The 24,688-nt window shown below is 33.0% G+C and overlaps 1 protein-coding gene across 1 annotated transcript in view; it reads right to left on the reverse strand.

The window, feature by feature from the left end:
- LOC124371541 (probable ATP-dependent RNA helicase DDX52) overlaps nucleotides 1-22,437 on the reverse strand; it is a 46,360-nt gene extending 23,923 nt beyond the window's left edge. The window contains exons 1-8 of the mRNA XM_046829893.1: nucleotides 22,182-22,437; nucleotides 21,260-21,496; nucleotides 20,634-20,819; nucleotides 11,389-11,540; nucleotides 6,176-6,282; nucleotides 5,238-5,310; nucleotides 1,347-1,550; nucleotides 55-145 (exon numbers count right to left, since the gene is read on the reverse strand). Coding sequence (XP_046685849.1) covers nucleotides 55-145; nucleotides 1,347-1,550; nucleotides 5,238-5,310; nucleotides 6,176-6,282; nucleotides 11,389-11,540; nucleotides 20,634-20,819; nucleotides 21,260-21,496; nucleotides 22,182-22,262 — 1,131 coding nt within the window. The 5' untranslated portion in view covers nucleotides 22,263-22,437. The remainder of the gene's footprint in view (nucleotides 1-54; nucleotides 146-1,346; nucleotides 1,551-5,237; nucleotides 5,311-6,175; nucleotides 6,283-11,388; nucleotides 11,541-20,633; nucleotides 20,820-21,259; nucleotides 21,497-22,181) is intronic.
- Nucleotides 22,438-24,688: the final 2,251 nt, after the last annotated feature.

Below are 24,688 nucleotides of genomic sequence, written 5' to 3' on the forward strand. Positions count from 1 at the left end.
CATTACAACTTAACATTATCTTAAGAAACTTCATGATTATACAGTATATCTTACCTCTCGAACTATTTTGCGAAATTCAATCATCTTTCCATCTTCGTATCCAACAAATCTTAGTTCCTGCTGGACCAAATCAGCTGCTGTATTTCTACACATAAAAGAGTGAATAAATTCTTAACTATTAAAGGCTTTTGTAAACTTTTATACAAAGCGCTTATTTTTACTTTTTCATATTTAATGCATAAAGTAAATGTCCAATATCAATAGATTAAATTTAATTGCATCTCAATGATACAAAATTTGGTTTTTTGTGCTTCCATATTTTTTAAAGAAATGGTACAGTATGAAATTAAATGTTGTAACAAATCATTTTCCCATTACGTACACCTTTCAGCTATATATTTAACAACGTATAACAATAAATTTTTAGGCAAAGCAGTTTTAAGGCATTAACAGATTTGATGTCAGGAATAGAGACATTCAGTCATTTGTAAAACCCAGCGCTTTGACCAAACAAAAGTTTGACTGGCTTTGGCCTATCCTCCAAAACTGAAAACATTATGACACTCATAAAAGTATATTAACCCTCTCCCGGTCGAATTACCGCGACGCGCATTTGGCGCTACTAGGCTGAATTAAATAACCGCTCTGCCGCGAGGGGACACTTATTCGCGTTTTTCTAAGTTAAGAACTTTATTTTAATAACACTATTATGTATTATACATCGTTACAAAGATGATTAAATCCTCTATAATAACGTTGTATTTATAAAAAAAGTATCAACCTTATGAGGTAAATTAAAATCAAACAAAAATGTTGCTATGACGCTAACACCTTGAACCTGCCATCTATGAAGTACAGAACCAAATGTAAAGACAGCGAACTAACGAAATGATTTCAGTAAATAAGTGGTTATAAAAAGTCCCAAATAGTTCATCAAATTACGTAAGATAGCAGCACAAGTCAGAAAGAATTATACTACTGAACAACTAGATCACTGTCAATGAAGTAATCAATGAACCGTTTCAAATTATTAATCCTAGATAGCGTCCCTAGTCATAAAACTATGAATAAACAAGGCAACAATGACACTGCCAATAGATATTTCCAGTGTTAGTTCCCCAAACAACCGTATGATAGCAGCACAAAGCATAGAGCGTTGATAAAGCAGTTGGAGGCGATTGGAGGCGTTTGGACTTTAGCAAGGCGCCCTGCCGAGGCGTTTCGAGGCGTTTGCCCGGGAGAGGGTTAAGTGTTTGCTAATTTATTATAAAAATACATGTGATTTAGAGAAATATGTTTCTTTCGCTTAGCCAGAAAACAATATTTTTATATAATACTGATATTACCTTTGACCAACTGTGACCAAGAGGAGGTTCTTGAGATGTTTCCGACACCACTTGGCAACCTCAACTGTGTGAGTAGCACTGAAAAAGGCACGTCGCACGTGTTCTGAGTCACATGCCTTGTAGATCTCAGCCAGTTGATCCCTAAACCCTCGGATTCCAGCTTCAAACAGCTTGTCTGATTCATCCACTACAAGCCACTGGACACTACGGCACATAGTAAAACTTCGTCAAGTTCAGAAAAACATAAGTCATTCTTAATTAAACTGTTGTCATAGACTATTACAGCTCCCATCTACCTGTCAAGTGTTGCAACCATGATGACTAAAGACAGTTAACACAACACTCTGAGGTGCTCTGTATAGGTTCCAGTAGGATAATGTAAGTTAAAGGAGTTGTCTGATAATTTTAAGACAACTTGTGGTACAAAACGCAACTTGAATGCAATTAACACATTGAAAACAATAGAGAATTAACTATAAATAAAATGTAAATGTTGAGTTTAGCTCCAGTTCACCTTTCTCTTAGTGCAGCATATGTGGAGTGTGATGCTTTCACAGACTTAACTCCTGGAATCTGGAATCATGTTTGTCTGAATAAATCCAAAGAAAGTCTGTGACAAATAAGCTCAAAACAAACTCTACATCGTTTTGACATCAGAGCCACCTACACTACAAAATATTGTGTAATTCAGGTCAATAAGTATTGTCATTGCCTCATCAGGTGTACAGGAGCTGAACTGAACACAAGTTTGTAAGGGGTTCTAATTTTGATTTTTGTATATTATTGTATTTATGTTAGATACATTAAACATTTTTTAACTAGTAATGCCAATGCGTCTTAACTTAAAATTAGGTTTATATTTAATATTTTTACAAAACTGCTTGGGAACATCATCTTGAGGTACTGAGGAGTGACTGAAATACAGAAAAAATCCTTTATTCATGTTTAATAAAGTATCTAACAAATTACGTCATTACTCCTGGATTTTTTTAACATCCTAGTATCAACAAACAATGTGAATTTAAAGTATATTCCTAAAAACAATGATATGCTCAAAATTTACCAAATTATGAAAAAAATTAGTTTTTAATACAACCTTGTAACATTGTTAGAAGTTTACTATAAATTTAAAATATAGTATAAATTAGATTATATAAAATCATTAATTGCAAGATTAAAGATTACTTTTTAACTATCATAATTTTTGCCCTTTGACCACTTAGATTTATAATAGGCTTCCTTACAATAAAGTAGTCTTGTTTGCAGAACTAATGTTTTAAATTATCACCTTGAATTTGCATCATGAAAATAATAATATGAATATATATTTGCTTGATTTAAAAATCCGTATTTTTTATGTTTATTTAATATTGAATATCTTTATTTGATTTTTTAAACTGGAAATATGTGTTTCTAACCACAAATATTTTTAAAATGGATCAAGTAATTAAATTTCAATTAACTTTAAAATGTTATTTGTAAAAACCACACACACAGTTTTTGTCTATAAATACATTAATAATCATACATTTTGCAACGTGAGATTGGAAATGTCAAAATTTTACGTTGGTTAACCCTTTGAGTGCCAGAGCATCGCTATTTGCGACTTCTGCAGTAACGCTTATATTTTATATAGTATTTATCTAAATTGGCTCAATGACTATACATACGCATTCCAAAGGCTTCAATGTAACTTTTGATGAAGGTTTTCTTGCATTCTGGTTAGATTCTGATTTTTGCGGCGGTTATAAAGAGAGCGCGTCAGACGAGTTTAGAATCCACAGCTACATGGACGAGCTGTCACATGTTTTGTTTGCGCTGGTGTTTATTTCACAAATGATTGTAAATATTGAAAGTTATTAAGTGTAAATGGGTTTGTAGTGTTAGTATTTTCATATTATTTTGTTTTTGTATGTTGTTCTAGTCTGTGTGTAAGTAGAACAATGACTTGACCGTGAGTTACAGTGATCGTAATCAGTTAGTACGTTACTAAATACATTTATATAGTTTTTATGATTTTTGTGTTGGTTCAGTGATATTTATAAACAATGAGTAATAAAAACATTGCTGACAAGGAAGACCTAGTATTGCAGGCATTAGATTTAAGCATTAGCAGTGTAGACAATACACTAAGTGTTAGGTTAGGTTAGAAAATTTCTAGTTTTCTAGCGGTTAATATTTTCATATTTATTTTCCAAACTTTATTTATAAGTATAAAAAATTTTTGTATATGTCTTTTTGTAAAGAATTAAATGGAGTATAAGATATTATAACTAAAAGTGAAAACATAAAATATTTCAATAACACTAAGTTGTGTCAAAATAAAAAAACAAAATGTTTTTGCTCATAAAGTTTTTTAATATTTTTTTATTGGTATAAAAACGTAAAATAAGTAAACAATGTATTAAATTTAAACAGAAGATATATTTATTAAAAAAAAAAAAAAAAAAAAACCCAGGATATTACACCAATAAATAATTTGTTTATGAATTTTTAACCAGACCCTTGCAAAATCAGGCATTTTCACTCGGCATTTTATGCATAACATATAGCAAAATGCCGTGGCACTCAAAGGGTTAATCTATTGTTTTAACATTATTTAATGTTAGCTCTTAGGTTTACACGGCTGGTGTAATAATTAACATCTATTTTTTTTAGTTCACACCAAATTGAAATATTGCTTACACAATTAAAATTTTTGAAGTATTTCTGCCTAGATGTGGAGACTAGTAATATCATGATGGACTTTTAACCAACTCGATGACCAAGACATATTTTAAAGTACTTTTGTTTTGTTGAATTCTACCAGGTTTGATTTTAAAATTGTGTTCTGCCATAACCAAACTTTCCTTAACCATATGTTTTGTATCCCTAATGAACTCAGTACTCAAGTAGTTACCATGAAACCAACCTGGGCTATGTAACAACCCATAACTTTGGCTTCTTATGCACTTCTTTCAGGGCAATCATATCAAATTTGTCCATATATAGGTTTGCTACTACAGGTGACAATGGTGACCCCATTGCCGCTCTGCCAGTTTGCTCACAGAAGTTACAACCAAATAATAAATAAGCTCATTGAAGGAATATTCCTGCCCATTCTCATATTTCCTGATATTTAATTTTTTTCATTATTTGAATTTTTTCAGGTATTTGCATCTCAATGATTTAACTTATCCATTCATATGTATGACAGTATCCAACATTGCAATGACATCACATTTGTTTCAGTTAGAATTGTGATGTTTACAATTGGTGCTGTGATCGCTTAGTATTCTCAGAAACCAAAATGTGACAGCTGGAGAACAGTTGGCGTCTGCTGGTTTAACTTGCTTTGGTTCTTTTAGTCAGTTTTCGAGCCTATTTTCAGACGTGTTCACATCAGTAATTCAATATGTTGTTACCAAGTACGTCTTTTCTTTCTGGTTTCAAAGTTATTGCTGAGTTAGAGAATGACGAAGATTCTAGTACTGACAATAATATACAAAGTAATGGTGATGACACTCTTCCAAGATTGGAAAATGTAACAGAGAGTGACAGTGATGATAACTTAGGCCTAGGTTCAACAACAAATAGTGAAGGTGGTGATGCTGGATCAGATAGCCGATGGTCTGTTTATGAAGGACTTGATTTATCTCATTTTCCTTACACATTGTTAGATGGGAAACTACCGAATATATGTGAGCGTATGCTAGTTCCTGAGAATGCTGTACTATCACAGCATCAATTGGAAACATTGTAGACAAGCTGAAAATTAAGCAAAAGTGACGTCATTACAATGTTGGATGCTGTCCACATACAACTGGAGTACCAAAATCGTGATGTTGGATGGTATCCAACATGAGTCATAAGGGTTAAACATAACAATTACATCATTTTTCAAATATTTACCTTTTTAAAGATATAAGTGGGGGTTCTTGTTTCAGCATGTACACAATTCTGTTTGGTGTTGTTATTAATATATCTGCAACATACAAAAGAGATCAAATCTAGACAAAAACTAATTAATATTATGAATTACCCACATTTATGTGCTAAATATACAGTACATAATGGCTTCCTTTATTGATTTCAACCTCATAGGGAGCACTGCAAAAATCTGATAACAAAGAATCTTGATAAATACATTCATGTCTCTCTGGTGGCACTTTGCATGTTACTTGATCCATGATCAAGCTAAGATTCAGACTTAACTAAGTTCTTTACACATATATAAATTCCATATAGGAAGAATCAGTTTTGTTTAAAAAAAACTGATAAGGTTGTAATGATAATTTATTTCTGGAGTCAAAAAATTCTATATTAAAGCCAAATACAGAATATGGAGCTGATAGAACTGAAGTACAGTAAAAAACTTTAGTTGAATGCAACATTCTCATTAAATTGAATAAACCAAACACAATTTAAGATAACAATTTCAAGAGGTAAGACTAAAGGTACTACTTTGAAAAAATTAAATGTAGCACTCAAATGATTGATCAATCACAAATTTAACTGCTTCATGCAATCCATTGAGTGCTGGAAACCAAGGCCTGAGGTAGTATTGATGTAACACATTGATGTAAAGCAAACAAACATAAAAAAAGTTATATACTACAGCTAGATGAATATTGCCAATTACCCGTTTGATGTCAAGGGGATAATAATGACATAGAATGAGTTTCTCTCCAAACTGTTTTATAGCACGTAAGATGGTTAAAGTACACTAATTCAAATGAAAAGCTAAATTTTATTTAAATCTCATTAAACAGGGAAATCTTAATTTTACAAAGGAAGTTGAAAACATAACACATTAAACGTACGTACACTCAAATATATGTTTAACTCACCGTTTTTATTAGTGAAATCAGAGGTTCTGTTAGACATAGCCAGAGAAGCACTCTTCTTCATGACTTGCGCCCTCAAACCTGTGCCCTCACTGAGCCAAGCACATTCTCTGTAACATACATGGAACTTATTAAAAGATTATAAAAAATGAATGGTATATTATTAGCCTATAGTTAATAACAATTACCCACAGTTTCACATGCAAATTTCTCGTTAGTGTCAAATTGGTAGTGTGAAATTGCTATAAAAAGTAGTATCTTCGTATATACCACATGAAAATAAAAACTAAATTATTATAAATTTTACAGACAATATTTTTTTGCTGTAAAGGGACCAATTCGATAAAAATAATCTATTTTAATAATAATTCAACAACAAACTAGATAACGATACATAAATAGGCTCTAACACAACAATTTTACCAATAAATCGTTTGATGTAATTTTTATCGAAATGGCTGTAAAGGGGCCAGCTCAATAAGAAATAACAGTCAATAACAGACAACAATTAACAACATTCAACAATTGATTAATCAAAACTCAACAACAACAATTTAATAAGATAGAGAACATTTACAAGAGAAGTTTCTTAAAGAAAGAAAAGAAGGCTCAAAGATTTATTATCGGATCTTTCAACAAAATTGGAATATTTATGTTGTGTCTGTGCCATGAATAGCAAGGACAATCAACAAGAACATGCTCCATTGTGGTTACAGTGTCATAAACCTATGGGTTGTCTCGAGTCATAAGATATCCATGAGTGAGCAGTATGTGAAACAGCACCACATCCTCACAACAAGCCATCTCCCATAGCTTCATACTGTCTTTTATTAAGCATAACTTCTTATTGTTAACTATCCACCACTCAAAGTTCCACCTCACTATTGTTTTGGCTTTCACCACCGAGACAATGTCTGATGCCACCATCCGAGCGGTGAAGGGCTGGGAGCTCTAATGATTCTTTTGCTCCTGTATCTGCGAGCTTGTTTCCTGACATACCTACGTGTCCAGGTACCCAAATTAATACAATGACAACCCCGTTGAACTGGAGAGAATGGAATGAGTTCCATATTTCGGGGACCAGAATGATTTTGGAATAAGAATCATTGATTGCCTGCAAACTACTAAGGGAATCGGTACAGATTACCAGCCTCCCAGTCTTGAACCACGCTATGTTAAGGCCCTTTTGTATGGTCGTTAATTCAGCTGTAAATATAGATAAATCATTGGTAAGTCCATATCGACTACCCGCAGTGATAAAAGCGCATTCAACTCTCGAATTTTTCTTCGATCCATCAGAACAGACAACATTGCATGGTATGAGTTTGTCTATTATCTGACGGAAATGCTGCTGGTGCGTCATGTCTAGAGTTGATTCCTTAAACAGGACAGACTCAAATGTATCATAGGCCTTGAAACATTCCAGGGTGAGACGTAGCACTGGTGTATTATCCTGAACTCGTATTTGTGTAGACCAATTTCACATGCATATGTTCTGAGCCTAAGTCCAAGAAGAGCTGAGTATCTAGGCCTTGCAAGGAACAAATCGTGGAACGGGTTTTGTAAGACGGAGTCTTATCTGGGTTTTTGTGGTTTTGCTGAATGTGTATGGACATAGTTAAGTGACAATCGTTGGTCGTCTGTGCATAAGGGAAGGTTATCTGGTTTCAACCAAGAGACTGATTACTGGAGTGAAAAGCTCCAGTAGCCAGTTGTATAGTGGAGTTGTGAACTGAGTCCAACATTTAGAGACCCATGTGCTTGGCTCCAGTAATCTACAAGAACCTGAGCATGCAATTTCTATCTGCCCCCATTTCGTTTCACTTAGAGCTTTAAGAATATTAAGTTGCCAAATATTTTTCTTTAGGTCCCTGGCATGTGATATCAATGTGAAACGTGAATCAAAGTAAATTTAATTGTTTCACAATTACTAATTCTTTGACACTTCAAGAACAGCAATGGCCTCTCTGCAGTTTGAAGCCTGGTAAAAACTATACAATTTGTTTTTAATGTTGAAAAAGAAAAGCCTATTACCCTATGCCAATGTTCCAGTCTGTTGATCATAACATGGTAAGAGTTCGTTCAGACGTAGCAGGCTTCCTCGCCAAAACAAAAACCCCCTTCCTTAGGGAAGTTGTCTACAAAAACAGAAGAGCTGACGGGGTGCACCAAGAAAGTAATTTTATTAATAGCGATGGTGAAAAGAGTACAGCTTAAAACGCTACCTTGCGGGATTTCATTTTCTTGAGTAACCTCAATGCTTCTTTTTGACAAGAAAAGCATTGTGAACATGAACAATAAAGTTTATCATGTAACCCACCCACTCCCCAGGATATTCAAGTATTTACAATGCTTCTTTTTCAAGCTGTGTCGTACGCTTTCGCTATGTCTAAGAATACCGTGGTTAACATTTCCTTTAAATAAAGGAATTAAGAATTGTTAACTCCAAGGCAGTTAATTGGTTGGTAGTTGATCTGCCCTGACAAAAACCGCACTGTGAGAATGAAAGAAGATTGTTCTCCTCCAGAAACCAGACGAGTCTCTGATTAGCCATCCTCTCGAAGAATTTGCAGAGGCAAGTCGTAGGAGAAATGGACCAATAGCTTCCTGGAGAAGTTCTTTCCTGACCTCATTTGTGTAAGGTGATAATATGAGAACAACACCGAGACAAGGGAGATTTGTTTTCTAAAAATATTCTGTTGTATAAGAAGATGTCGATTAAAAGATCATATTTTGTATCTTCCATCAGCTTACACAACAAAGCATAGTGTATAATATGGGGACCTGATACAGAATTTGATGTAGATTTAAGTGAAGAATTAAGCTCATCTTTAGAAAAGGGAAGGTTCTCTGGGGAGTTATCATTTATTTAAAAATTCAGGGGTAATCTTTCCTGGTTGGTTTTAAAATTTTTGAATTCGCGATAATACAAAGAATTTTCAAAATTTCCATGAAGTGCATTTCAAACAGATTGGCAATAGTCTAAGGATCTGTAACTATGTTGCCTATCTTGTTTCGGGCCTATGAAAGATCACAGAGGGGAATTGTTATAAACTGTTGGAAACTTTTTCCAAACATCTGCTGTGGAAGTGGTTCTTTGAAGTTTACTAGTATAGTCTAACCATGACAGCCTCTTCTACTCAATCTGAAGATTTGTCTCGCCTTTGCTCTAGATCTTCGGTATCTTTGAAGATTTGCTTCTGTTGGAAATCATTTAATTCTGTCAACATTTCCTACAATCCTTTAGAGCATTTGAACAATCCTCGGACCACCAATGAATTTTGGTGGTCAATAAGTTTTCACAATACTTCGCAGAATTTATGGTTGTGCCACGTTGTAAGAAATCAACAACAAGAACTCCTTTCCAGTCCCAAAAAACACTTTCCATAATCTTCCGTGCTGACAATCTTTGCATGCATTTTCTTGGTTTTTGGGGAGAGTGTGTTCACTGTAATATGGTTTTGCAATTCACGTGTTTTACCCCAGTCTCATTTCCTGTAATGATTCGATCGAGCAGCAAGTCACCATCTTTTCTCAAGTGTCCAAAAATGTCAATAAAGCAGCCATACACTAATTTTTATGAGTTTCTATTAAGATTTTCGGTACTTAACTTGCACAACATTTATGGTAACCTAACTTCTGCGTAACAATTTCATGTAACAAACTCCATAAAATTTGAGGAAAACTAAGTGAGAGTTATTGTGAATCAGCGGTCTTCTTTAATATTCTCATTGACTTTAGAGACAATTTCATCGGTCAAAATGCTTGGCTGTCCACTTCGTTCGCCATCATGCATCAAAATGACCACGTTAGTCCACAGGATAGCCCTCGTAGAATACGTCGTGTTAGTTTAAATAAAGAAATTGGATTTGATTTTAAATTACAAATTATTTTTTAGGTTGAAGCATTTTGCAAATAATTTTGGTTACATTGAATCACATACGACTGTTGTTATCTATATTAAAAGTTAGACAATACTATTTTTAATTAATATATGCATCACACAATAACAAGTGATATTTATTCATGCAAATACAAAATACTGGTAAACTACGTGGTATGCTGCGTTCTGTGGTTCAAGCAGTTGTAAAAATATGTTTATCAATATTTTAACAGTAAATAAACTTTATTTAGTATTTTGGAAGAAAGATATGCCTAAGGTTTACTCCGATATCTCATTGAGATTGAGTATCAAACATCCAAACATCTTCACAAACCTTCAGATTTATAATATACAGGAAGTGAAGTAGACCACCCATCCACGATGTACGTATAGTGGCTAAAACCATGGAGCTAAACTGAGACACCTACCATCTTAATTTCTTTGAAAACCTCCATATTTTGATCCCAAAGAATTCGGGGAAAAATTTTTTGTAACACTCTAAAATACCTAAAAATGGCAATTTTGGTGGTAATTTTTGAAAGATTTTCAAATGTAAACATAGTTCGAGCTGTACCTTATTTTAAAAATCTCTTATTCTCTGATCATTTAGAAAAAAAGTTAATTTATTTAATTTGTTTTTTTTTATTGAACACCTTATTAAAAATGTTAACACATCAAAATGTTTATCCAAGTTTACCAATAAGGTACTACTTCTAATAATATGTAACAGCTATTACTTTACAGTAAATTTCCAATTTTTAACAATTGCTCAAAGTCCAGGATATTTCAAACTTGTAAAAACTAAAAAAATAGTAAGATATGACTTTCATTACACCTATCGATAGCTCTCTTAAAAACTAAAATGTTTCATAAGTTTAGCTTTATCAATGATTGAGAAATGGTACCAGAAATACTAATTTTCACAACATTTTGTTGAACTACAGTGTTCTGAACTCCTACATTTGCTGTAGGTTCTTAGTGGATACATTTTTTCAATTTTTTAACTTTTTTATAATTTTTTTTCTCTTTAAGATGCTGTAATTTAAATAACTATTATTCCTATAACTATCTAGATTTTGGTTCGCCAGTTTTGATTTAAAAATAAAAATCTTGTCTAGTTTTCTACAAATTTACTGGATTCAAAAGTATTAATGTTGCAGGATCCCATAACACTAATGCTCAGCACTAAAAGTATTAGAAAAACACCTTGTGTGTAACAAAGGTGAATAGTAGTATAATTGTATTATTGTATTAATTGTATCAAAATTGTATATATAGTGGATACACTGTCATGAACTTATTGTTAATATAATATCAAATGTGTCTGACTCACCGAAACGTTTGCTGAGCCAATTCTCTGGTAGGACAGACAATCAGGGCTCTGAATCCTGAGTTCTTGGGTGAGGCCAGACTCTGCAGGATGGGAACCAGAAACGCTAACGTCTTCCCCGATCCTGTGGGAGCACAGGCTAGGATCTGTCGCCCCTGTAATAAAAAAAATACAAAATAAGTATTACTCACTTTTTATTGTACAAATTGATTTATTCTGACATTTGATAAAAATGTAACACAGTAACAGTTTCCTTCCAGAGTGTAGTAAAGGATTCTACAAAAAATTGTTTAAGTTGTTGCCACTAAATCAATACTAATTGAATATTTTCAAGAGCGATATGGTCTACCACTACTGAGACCTGTGTTACACTGTATTTACTTTCAACTTAGGATCTATGACAATGTCACCATTATCAAAAAGCAAAAGATTACAGATCATTGATAGCTAATAAGAACAATATAAACTATGGGGAAGAATATATACAAAATTATAATAGTTGTAAAAATATTACAACAGAAAATAATTCTCTTAAGATCGAGTAGTCATTTATTTGTACACTTGTTATCACTACTAAATTTAAATAATTTTAGATATATCAATATTTAAAATAATTTGGGCTTCAAATTAGGATTTATAACTTTATACAACAAAGCAGTTGAACTGAAGTGCTGTGGTCTAAAGAAAATACTAAGGTCTTATTACTGCAAAACTTCTATCTACTAACTCATGTGGACATTTGTAACCTGTGAAGGTAACTCCAATAGATTTAACCCTGCAATGGCGAAAACTCGATATCAGGCATTTTAGTTGCATTCTAGGTAGCAGCTCCCAATATTGGGTCTATTAACACGGCCTACGCTTTTAAAATATGCTCAAATGTATTGGTGCTGATAGAAAGAGTAATCTCCAATTCACTTAAATAATAAACTTTTTGATCATTGGAACTATATCTTGCATCTTCACGTGTTACACCAGCTGTGTACACAGGTATCTTTATTGTACGAATCAGATGTCGCTGTTTCTTACTTATGAGTATTACGAGTAGTAATTGTATGTTTTGGTGTTCTTGTGAATGTGTGCTTTGGTGAGCTATTACAGTTTATTACGTCAATGGATCGTAACTTTCTCGATCACTCAAGTGATATTAAAAAAACTTTTTTTAAACTTTTATTTTACACTATTATAAGTTAAAAGTGTAATTATTTGGGAAAAAAATAGTTACAATACTGAATAATCCAAAGTGAGCAATAAAATTTTACTTTTTTGGCAAGTTGCGATTTTGACCAACTGCACTTAAGATTTTCTATTATTTTACTATAATACATAACAAAATTTAATACCTTTTTTCTTTTTGGATTAACTCAAATTTAAATGCCCTATGTTTTATATATATTTTGTTTTTATGATATCGCCAATCATAACTTTTGTACAAACCAAAACCTTTAAATTAAGTTGTTTTTAATGTTTGCAAGTATGCAATAACTACATTTAAAAAATATATATATACTTATATAAGGAAAATTATCCTTGAACATTTTATGAATGAAATGATTATCATTCATGGATACCAATATGGCATCTGGTAGTAAACATCTGTTACATAGTACTTCTCCAAAAAGAGATACCTATTAATAGCTCAGGAGGACTAATGTGTGAAGGAAACTGAATGAAGTGGTTTCATTTTCTGTGTTCCAGGAAAAGTAAGCAAGATTCTCATTTTCAAAAGGCAAAAAATCCAATTTTGTGGATAACAACTTTAAACAGCAGTTTTACCAACGTGATAGGACTATGAGTGAGATCAATTAACTTATTTGACAAAGTTGACTGTAATTTCTCATGTAATTGTTTTGTACATATTAAAATTCTGACCAATAACATTTTTGATCTAACACAAAATATTCAAGGACTTCAAAAACAGTTAGGTTAGTTCAATCTGAGAATGTGGGGTTATCATCCATTCTTCAAGGCTTCACAGACGTGATTGACGACATTTTATATTGGCCTTGTGACAGTCAAAGAGTATCTTAATCTAGTATACAAAAATCTACATCTAGAAATACTAACTCTTCCAATCCTATTAAAGATAAGATAGGATTCAGTCATGAGTCAGTCACGGCAGCAGACAGACGTGTGTAGCAGTGCTCGCTAACATAACCTCAAAAGTTACAAGTCATTGTGTTCTGTGCGATGTTTTGAGCTCAAAACTCGTTATTTCGGTTGTGAAGTATACTTTATTTGTGACCTATTTATCTATTGTTGCTTGTTTATTTTCAATTTCTGCTAGCCTAAGTCTAATATTTGCCTACATCATGGCAGATTGTGCTAAGTGTTTGAAGCCCATATCTAAGACTGGCAAGAACTCTGTTAAAGTGGACTGTGTTGAATGTAAAAAGCCTTTTCATGGCAAGTGTGTTGATCTGACTCCTGAAGACATTAAATATTATGAAGACAACCAATCTATCTGGCGGTGCTCTCCCTGCTCGAAGGAGCGTCGTAAGAGTATGGCTATTGAGTCTAGATCCGGATCGTCAATAACGTATGACAATATCTACAGTCTTGTGACTGACCTCAGAAAGGACTTAAAGGGGATTGAAACTAACCTAGGTAAGTCAATCAACACTGCCTTTGAGGAAATAAAGGAAACTAAAAGTTTAGTCGGTAAACAGAATGAAGAAATGGCGGCTTTGCTAGAGCTCGTAAACAAACTAACTGCTGAAAATAGCGAACTAAAGAACAGAGTGTCTATGCTCGAAAGCCGTATAGAGGACAGTGAACAATATTCGAGAAGGGACACTATCGAAATACATGGTGTGCCAGTTGAAAAAGGCGAACAAGTGTTGGAAGTAGTCAAGTCGGTGGGGAAGGCATTAGATCTAACCATTGAAAATTCTATGGTTAGTGCTTGCCACAGGTTACGAAGTAGGGATGGAACTGACAAACCTCCCGGAATAATAGTTAAGATGACTCGACGTATGGACGCTGAATCTCTGCTGCAACGAAGACGTGTGAAGAGGAATTTTTCTACTCACCACATAGGCCTAACAGCAAGCCCTGCTCAGCCTATCTACATAAATGAAAGCCTATGTCCCGGAAGGCGCCGACTTCTGAATGTAGCTAGAGTTGTGAAAGGAGAAAAACAATACACATACTTATGGATACGGGGAGGCAAGATCCTTATGAGAAAGGCCGAAAAAGCTCCTGTGAAAGTGATAACTTCTCAAGCAGATCTAGCCAAACTGTGAGCTTAGTTTTGTTTTCTCTGTTGTATTGTAAGTTAACTTATTTTTTCACATGTATTATCTTATATAAGTCTGGTAAAGATGTAGGTTTTAGGTTTATTCTGGATTATATGAGGGATGAATACTGTTTGAATGTTTTGTTTTCTGTATTAATTAACAAAAGTGGGCCTATATATTCTGCTTACTGTGTAGTGGGTAGGCCTACATATTTTTATTCCTGTTTAAAGCTTGTTTTTAATATACTGAGGCTCCAAAACAAGTGGCTTAAGGTTTTTTTGTTTATTTTAAAATTTTTATACCGATAATAGCATGTTTACCATAGTTAATCAAAACATTAGAAGTATGAGGCAAAACTTTAATATCTTTTTAAGCGACCTGGAGTCAGCTAGCCTATTCCCTGATATGATTATTTTAACAGAAACGTGGATTAGTAAAGTAGAATTAAATCTATACAAAATAGAAGGTTACAACGCTTTTGCAAAGTGTAATGAGGAGTACAGGGCAGGGGGTACAGTAATTTTTGTCCGAGACTGTTATCAGTGCAGTGGAGTGAGAGAGATAGCTGTTCAGTCAGCTGACATTCTACAGCTGGACGTCAGAGTCAATGACCGGGAAGGATTCACCGTTCTAGCTGTCTATCGCTTTCATAGTAAATCACAATTTGAATTTATTAATGATTTAGATACTATTTTAACATACTTGAATGGTCGTAATATTGTTTATGCTGGGGATATTAATTGCAACATTTTGTGTCAGACCGTAGATATTGATAATTATTTAAGCCTTTTAGCTAGCAAGGGTATGATTAGTTTAATTAATGAGCCTACTCGCATAAGTGGAAATTCGGCTACTTGTTTGGACCATGTTTTTGTACGGTTCTTAAATAATAGCTCCATTAATTTTGAATATAAAGCTAAAGTTTTTCACTATGACATCACGGATCACTCAACAGTTGTTTTTTCTATTAATTTTATCAAATCTGTTTCAAGAAAGGTTGCAGAATGCTACAGTAAAATAAACATGGATAGGCTTGTGGTGGAACTCAGTACAGTGGATTGGGCTGATGTTTTTACTAAGAATAATGTATCAGATGCGTTTCAATTTTTCTTAAATATTTTAGAATCAAAATTAGAAGCTTCAAAGTCCCAAAGGATATTAAATAAAAAAATATCTAAACTAAAACCTTGGGCTACTGACGGATTACTGATAAGGTTACAAAAGAGGAAAAAAATATACAGATTGCTAATGAACCATCCGAATAATGATAAATTAAGAAGGTATTATATTAATTTTAGAAACCGACTAAACTTAGACATAAGAGCTGCCAAAGAATTTTACTATAGATCTCAGTTTAACAATGCCTCAAATGATATGAAATCTCAATGGAAAGTAGTGAATAGTTTGATTGGAGAGCGACAAAATAGAAGGGATATAAATGAAATTTTTGGAGTGAATGGTATGGTCACTGATAGTTTTCAAATAGCTAATGAATTTAATCATCATTTTTTAAGTGTTACACATAAATTACAAACACAAGTAAATAATGATTATCTTGATCTAGTCACTGATTATAACAACACATTCATTCAAAGGATTACCTTAGAATCATTTTTTATGTGTCCAACATCTACTGTAGAGATCCTACAAATAATTGCGAGCTTGAAGAACAATAAAGCACCAGGTTTTGATATGATAGGCTCTACAGTTTTTAAATGTATAGCACTTAATATTGTAAATGTTCTAGAATACCTGTATAATTTTAGTTTGTCAACTGGGGAGTTTCCACTTTGCTTAAAAAAGGCAATTGTGACACCAATTTTTAAAAAGGGGGATTTTACACAGCCCAATTGTTTCCGCCCAATATCCCTGCTGTCAGTATTTGCTAAAGTACTTGAGAAGATAGTCAAAAGGCGTTTAGTTGACTTTTTAAATAAACATAACTTTTTCAGTAACAACCAGTTTGGTTTCCGAGAAGGCATGTCTACTGAGGATGCCTTACTTCATTTTATGGAGGCTGTTTATAGCTCAATTAACAATAATAAAAAAGTTTCTGCATTATTCGTTGACATAACAAAAGCTTTCGATACCATTAATCATAAAATATTGTTGGAGAAGCTGTGGATAGCGGGTATTAGGGGATTATCACATGACTGGTTTTCCAGCTATCTTTCTGAGAGGGAGCAAAGGGTTCGAATTGGCAATACCCTAAGTGATGCAGGTTCTGTTGATTTTGGAGTGCCTCAGGGCTCAGTCCTGGAGCCTATCCTTTTTTTAATGTACATTAATGAGTTGTGCGATGGACGCTTTAAGGGCAGACTCGTTGCTTTTGCGGATGATGCTGCTTTTATTTATGATAACTTTGACCTTAGGGCTTTGCATAGTGATATGTCAAGAGATTTATATTATTTAAGGGTGTGGTTTGATAAACATTTCATGATTCTTAGTGAAAAAACCAAATTTATAATATTTAGTCTGAAAAATGTTTTAACTTTTAACATACCATTGAAATTTCATGATTTCAGATGTTTTCATTTACGTTGTAATGATTGTAATTGCTTACAATTAGAACAAGTTAAAAGTATAAAATACTTGGGTTTGGTTATTGATAGCAGTTTAACCTGGAAAGAACATATTAAAAAATTGAAAAAAGAGTTGTATCTTAGTCTAAGGAGCATGTATTTACTTCAGCAGATGTGTAGGAGTGTTGAAGTGTTGGTTGGGGTTTACCATGCTCTCGTTGGCTCTAGGCTTTCTTATGGCATTACATGCTGGGGAGGGACCTACTGCTCAACTTTGTATCCCATTATAATTTTTCAAAAAAGGTTCATGAGACTAATCGTGCGTAGAGAAAAATTTGAACATACATGGCCAATTTTCTCAAACCTAAAGATTCTTCCACTGCGTCATTTATACATTTTTAAAGTACTAAAAATCTTTTACATTAGAAGCACCTCATTTTCCGTGGCTCGCCAAACGACCTATAATTTAAGAAAATATCAAGTAGTGTTTGTGCCAAAGTCTCATTTAACAGTACATCAAAAGTTTTATACTAGTGTGGCACCGCGTTTGTTTAATTTAATAACTCCGAAAATAAACCAATTTACAAAACTAAATGAGTTCTTGAAAAATCTAAAAATTTGGTTGTTTGAGCAACAAAATATAGACAACTGGTTAAATGTCACAATTTAAATTAGTGTAGACTTGTTGTGTAGATTTTATTATTATTATCTTTTTTTTTATTCCCTCTGTAATAATAGTTTATTTTGTTATTGTTGTACAGTTACTTTTTTGAAGGGATAAATTTAGTTGTGTAATTTAAAGCACAGAGTTATTAAACAGAGATTATTTTTTAAGTAAAATAAATTTTTTTTCCTAATACGAGTTGCGTGTCGCTGCTAGCCGATTTTTTTTGCTTTAGTTAAGTGATGGAGATCCCAATACTGGTTTTACCTATGAGGTTCCTATTTTGTCTTGTCTTAAATACAGTTTTTTTTAAAGTTATATTATCTTTTATTGAGACTGTTTTTGCATCTTAAAATGAACATATTGTAGTTACTTAATGTAAGAACATTTATTTTGATTTATGCTATGTAAATGTATGTATGTATTTTATTATGCATGAATATGTATATGCAAAATGTATATTCTGTGTTTTTGACAAAATAAAGAATTATTATTATTATTATAGATAGTGCTGAAAGTAAAATTGGTAACTCTAATATTTAAAAAAAATTGTGGAAAGATCCATGTTATGTCTGCATTGGGAAAATCAGATAGTGTAGAACAGAGTGAAACTGACCAGACTATTGACGTACGTAAGTCTGACAGCATTTCAGATTTGGAGAGTTTTCATCAATGAGTAGAAGAAGATCAACAGTATTACCACCTAAACCTAAATCAACATCAGCGGAGTTGAAGGAAAGTGGTTATTTTAAGGTTAAAACTAAAAACCATAATTGTGCCTCAATGCCAGGCTGGTGCTAACAAACATAAGTTCTTAACTGGTTGTGCAACTGTGAGTAATGCTAAACTAAACGTAGTAGAAAGGTAAAAGAAATGTTTTTGTTTCAAGATTTTCTGAAAATGTAGGATGTAAAGACATCAAAGAGTATCTAAATGGCATTGCCAAAGCTAATTATGAAATAACTAAGTTAAAAAAAACAGACTTTAAGGTTAGTAGTTCCCCTATCACTGTGGATTAAAGTGTTTGATGCAGACTTTTGGCTTGAAGGTATCCACCATAAGTCATTTTAGATACTCTAACAAAGGCAACTCTGATGCTACAAAGGATTCTTTTTTGGAAACAGAGTTAGTGACGATACCAAATAAAAAGGCCTACAAGATAGTAATTGGGGATTGATTAATAAAACTGACATTCTTAACTACAAATGATATTAGAATCAAGGTACCTCCTAGTACAAAAGACCACAGCTAATATAAATGCCATTTTTACAGACAATTCACAATCCATTCTTGATTGGTGCAATGCCAATAAACTAAAATTAAATTCTTAGAAAACACAAGATTTTACTTGAAGTCTCTCAAATGGAAAATGCTATGACCCTGCTTTTTGTTTATTGGCATTTATTTGAGAAGTGATTTAAAATAGCAGCATCATATTGATTATGTGGCAGAACAAACATAATTAGTTCTGTACAGCTCCAAGAATTTTTAACATTTAGAGGGCACTATACAATTATTAACAAACTGGTACAAAGCTTATCCCTCTATGACAATAATTATTGGGTTATTATTTACAAAACGTTGAATGTACAAAACATTGTTAGTAAAATTAACTCAAAACCACACAAATATTACAGAGGAGTTTACTTTTTCAATCTGTATTTAACCCTTTGAGTGCCGTGGTGTTTTGTTACATGGTATGCATGAAATGCCGAGCCAAAATGACTAATTTTGCAAGGGTCTGGTTAAAAATTCATAAAAAAAATTATTTATTGGTATAATGTCCTGGGGTTTTGTTTGTTTCGTAGATAAATAACTTCATGAACAAAAACATTTTGTTTTTTATTTTGACACAACGAAGTGTTATTGAAATATTTTATTTTTTCATTTTCAGTTATGCTATCATTTAATTCTTTACAAAAAGACATAAAACAACTTTTTTTATACTTATAATTAAAATTTGGAAAATAAATTATATGAACCGCTACAAAAGTAGAAAGTTTCTAACCTAACCTGATACTCTGTGTCTTGTCTACACTGCTAATGCTTGAATCTAATGCCTGCAATACTAGGTCTTCATTGTCAGCAATGTTTTTACTACTCATTATTTATAAATATCACTAAACAAACACAAAAAACATAAACACTATACAAATGTATTTAGTAAAGTACTAGCTGCTTAACGATCACCGTAACTTACAGTCAAGTCATTGTTCTACTTATACACAGACTAGAACAACATACACAAACAAAATAATATGAAAATACTAGCGCAAACAAAACATGTGACGGTTCGTCCGTGTAGCTGTGGATTCTAAACTCGTCTGACGCGCTCTCTTTACAACCGCCGTAAAAGTCAGAATCTAACCAGAATGCAAGAAAACCTTCATCAAAAGTTACATTGAAGCCTTTGGAATGCGTATGTATAGTCATTGAGCCAATTTAGATAAATACTATATTAAATATAAGCGTTACAGCAGAAGTCACAAATAGCGATTCTGGCACTTCTTGCATATAATGCAGGATCGCAAATAGCGATGCTCCGGCACTCAAAGGGTTAAATCTCATTTTTATACACCAATTGTTTCTTTTCTTATTTTTAGATTGTATTACTCTTATGACATGAATCCGATGTACCGTATTGGATTTTTCTATATAAAGTTTAAAAGACATTTTGAAGTAAACTATTTTGCTATTAATACTGAAATGTAAGTAGACTAAGCTAAATGCTTACAACATTGCAATCACAATAAGAATATTTCTTTGAAGACTAGTTAATTACTCTAGAAGGAAAGTTTTTATAATTTAAAGTCTCCCACTGACCTGTATCATTGCTGGGATGGCCTGCATCTGGATAGGGGTGGGTGTTTCATATCCAGAAGCAACTAAGTTCTTGATGATAATATTGCTCACTTTGTACTCCAGATGTAACTGTTCAAAACTCTCTACCGGAGGGGGAGGGTTCTCCCCCACAGCAGTGATACGGTGAACATTTCTCAAGCGATTTATCTGAACACAAAACAACACTGGCTCGTTTACAGTAATTTAAAAGTGCTTCATTCAGTTTACATATTTTATCAATAGATTTAAAATTTTTAATTAACAAAGGCTTAACTGAAAACTGCCTGCTAAAATTACTTAAATCTGGTAAATACAGAACACAATCAACAGTCCCATTACTTTTACAGAGTCGACTGCAATTAAATTTTTTATAGGTTAAAAAGAACTTTATTACAGTCTTGTGAGAAGTGTTACAATTACCTTTAAAACAAAAAATACTTTCTTACTTGTACTTTTTAAATTTATTACACTCCAGTGATAAATTCAAATTAAAATCGCTTCGAGTCAATTTGAATAATTCAGGATATGAAAACACATTCTATGTAACTTTCCAGCTTTTAAGTTGAACATTATAAAACTATATAATAGACACTTCATTTAAAACTTACCCTTTCTTGCTCCAATTCTGCTAGTTTTTGCTTCTTACTTTTCCCAGCCTCACCTTTTTTCTTCTTTTTGTGCTTTGAATTTTCAGTTTTGGTACTTGATTTGATTCCATCCAACAGAGTTAGCTCATCTTCATCGCTAGAATTCTCTTCGATGTTGTCAAGAGAGCGACTTCTCTTAATGGGCTTATTCAAATCAGTTGAAACATTTGGTGCTTTGTTAGTAGTTATGTTGTTCATCTGAGAAATAGTATAAAAGATTGAATTATTAAAAATGTTACAGTAAAATATCAATTTTTTTAAAAGTTATTTAGCTTGATAGTCTTAGACTACTATCAAGATGCCAAAACAACATTGTCATGTGCATTGGGGGTAACAGGACATTGTAGATATACAGCACTCGTATATTATTTTTTTATTATTGTTTGCTATATATAGCACAGCTTATAGTTTGAAAATAGAACACTGGCATAACTTAATTTACTATATTCATAACATATCCAAAATTACATACTTTACAGTAATTTATTGTGTACAATTTTTACTTACATCGAAGTTGGATAATATATCAAATTTTTCGATAATAGCAATTGAATAACGAATGTAGGCCACTTATTAAAGTCCCGCCCTTATACTGTTTTGTGCGATATGTTAATAACGTAAAAATCGTAATTTAACACTTCCACCAAAAATTTCCCATCATAATGACTTAATGACAACCATACTTAAAAGAATTTTCACAACTTGGTGTTGAAATAGAATACAAAATCAAGCTAGAATGAGCACTTTATAACCTATATATCAAACATCACTCACAATTTTATACAATGCTTTTTGAACTAAGTAAATAAATTTAAACATTGGACATTTAAACATGTGATGCGAATTGCCTTGCATCTAATAAACTATGCAAAGAATTTCTCACCTTTTCTATTTGCTCCTTAGTCCTAAAGCCTACTCTAGGACTGTGTCCTGTCAACTTACGATAAATGTCGTAAAAATCCATAACGTAAAGTATTACTTATAAAATAAAAACGAAAGAACAAACAGATCTCTAAACACTATATTATTCAATTTAGAAAAGTATAATCCTACAACTACCGAGACATTTATAACAAACTTTGAAAAGTGTTTACACGCACTTACGACGACATAACCATACAGCACACGCGGTGTGTTAAGTGTGTACTGTTTTTTTGTTATCACTATATTTTAGTAACAGGCAACGGCACTAAATAATCGAGTTTTCGAACAATCGCTTTTTCTCGCTACAAAAACGTCAAGGTTATGACATCAATTTTTGAGATACGGTATTTTTCTAACATCAATGGTTATACTCAAACCTCAATTTTTTGTAATATTTATCAGGTAGCTGTTTCTTTGTTTATGTTAATGTTTATAATTTTTGAACTAAAATTTAGGGTTCAGATACGTCAAGAATTCTTCTGAGAGTGGTTTAACAGTGTAAGAAAACATGTGTATAAAATATATATATATAATAAATTTTAACTTTGTTAAGTAGATCAGGATTACTGAAAATTTCTCCTGGACCTCATCTTCTCCGCCTTTGAATGTCATAGATGGACAGTCAAAATCTGCAATAATGTAATAATTCTATTATAATCGACCCCTCCATTACTGCCTTAGATTCGTCTAATCTAACACTCCGAGTGTTCTACTTTTGATCAGACTCCCACAAACAAATTTAGTGTCAGTACGAATCACATCTCCTACCGATAGGTAACCATTGTTAATTAATATAGAATTGAGGTAGGTTTATATGAAGAAAAGGATCTAAAAAATTACCTGAAATATTTTGTAATTCGGATGAAATAGTTGTAATATTTACGTTTCATTATCCAAATTTAACCGAAATTAAACAGCTGTTGACACTTTTAGTTGAAGTTTAGGAAGGAAACAAATATTTATTAGCAATTTAAATTTTAGAACAGTGCTTGATCAGTAGTGATGCAGATATCAAATACAAGATTGCGCCAGTGACAAATTTAAACATCTATTGCATCGCATATACTATTTAAACACTGCTTTAAGGGGAGTCTAACGTCCGTATACCTTCCATGTTAAATTTACGCTTTTTAGGTACACTTTTCTCCTTAACTATTAGACATAAAGCTATGAAATTTTGCATGTTTATTTATCTATATTATATAAATATCTGGAACTAAAAGAGTTAAAATATCTTCAGTACTTTGATATTTATGATTTTTTTCTCCCATATATTTGTTTGTATATTTTTATTGTGAAAATAATTTTTTCTGAAGGCATTTGTCAAAATATTACTATGATTTTACTTCCAGAGCTGCATTCTGATATATACCCTACAAGCAAAAAAAATACATTAAGATATTTCAAACGGTTCCTGTTTTAAGTGTACCTAAGTGCAAAAAATTAACTTTTCTGTAATCGAAGAAATACGAAAACAATTGAATAAAATGAACATAAACATAAGACAAAACTTTAATTAGACCCCACTTACATTTTAAAATCCACCGGGGCAATAGTGTGGATCATCAACATTTTCTTCCCCAAGCCTTAGCCTTCTTCTCTTGATCCTGGACTCTTTTGTTGCTAACTGCGCCGTAATCTCCGCTTTTCTGACTCTCGACACATCAGCCGTCTTCAGCGCCTCCAGAGTGTATTTCCCGATGCGTGTTAGGCCTAACTGTTCTAAAACCTTTAATCTACATATGTTCCCTTCATTGAAAGTAACTATGGCATCAAAAACACCTAATTCAAGAATTTTCAGTCCAACAAAAACATTCTTTGGCACCCTACTACACACCACATTGTTGAAGCTTTCGTTAACATTTTGGGTTTTGCCATGAAGGCAACGCCTTAGGAGAGTAGGGTTAACTAAGTCCTTGAACACAGGTCTAATGGCTTCCATTACTGCTTTTGGTACTGGTTTATGGGTGTAAGATGCTTTTTTTCAGCTAAGGCTTTGTTATATCTGCACCATGTGATGGGCAAAGTATATGGTTCGGGGCAGCATCGGTGGACAAGCTATGGCAGTACATTTCCCACACAGCTTCCCTCATTTTATTGAAGTCATTGACATTACTTCTGATAGCATTGCCATAGTACATCTGTAACTTATCAATGAGAGTGTCTGTCAGCCTTCCAGCGCCTTTTATTGATTTACCATCGGAAAGCAATGTTCCGCCTAACTTTTGCTTCAGCTTGCGAAGACGGGTACCCATACGTTTACTAACATGCCCTATACACTCAAGTTTTTCCACTTGCAAATCACCATAAGGCCTGCTTTCTACTACTGCACTGAAAGATTTACTATCTCCGTCACCCAGAAATTTAACGTAGCGGACATTGCGCTTAGCTTCAGATCGCAGACAATCACCCACAGCAGCAACTGTCTCCATGCCACCACTGGTTCCTTCATAATTCTTCTGGCAG

Source organism: Homalodisca vitripennis, unplaced genomic scaffold (assembly GCF_021130785.1).
Source record: "Homalodisca vitripennis isolate AUS2020 unplaced genomic scaffold, UT_GWSS_2.1 ScUCBcl_1572;HRSCAF=5363, whole genome shotgun sequence".
NCBI classification, from domain to species: domain Eukaryota; kingdom Metazoa; phylum Arthropoda; class Insecta; order Hemiptera; family Cicadellidae; genus Homalodisca; species Homalodisca vitripennis.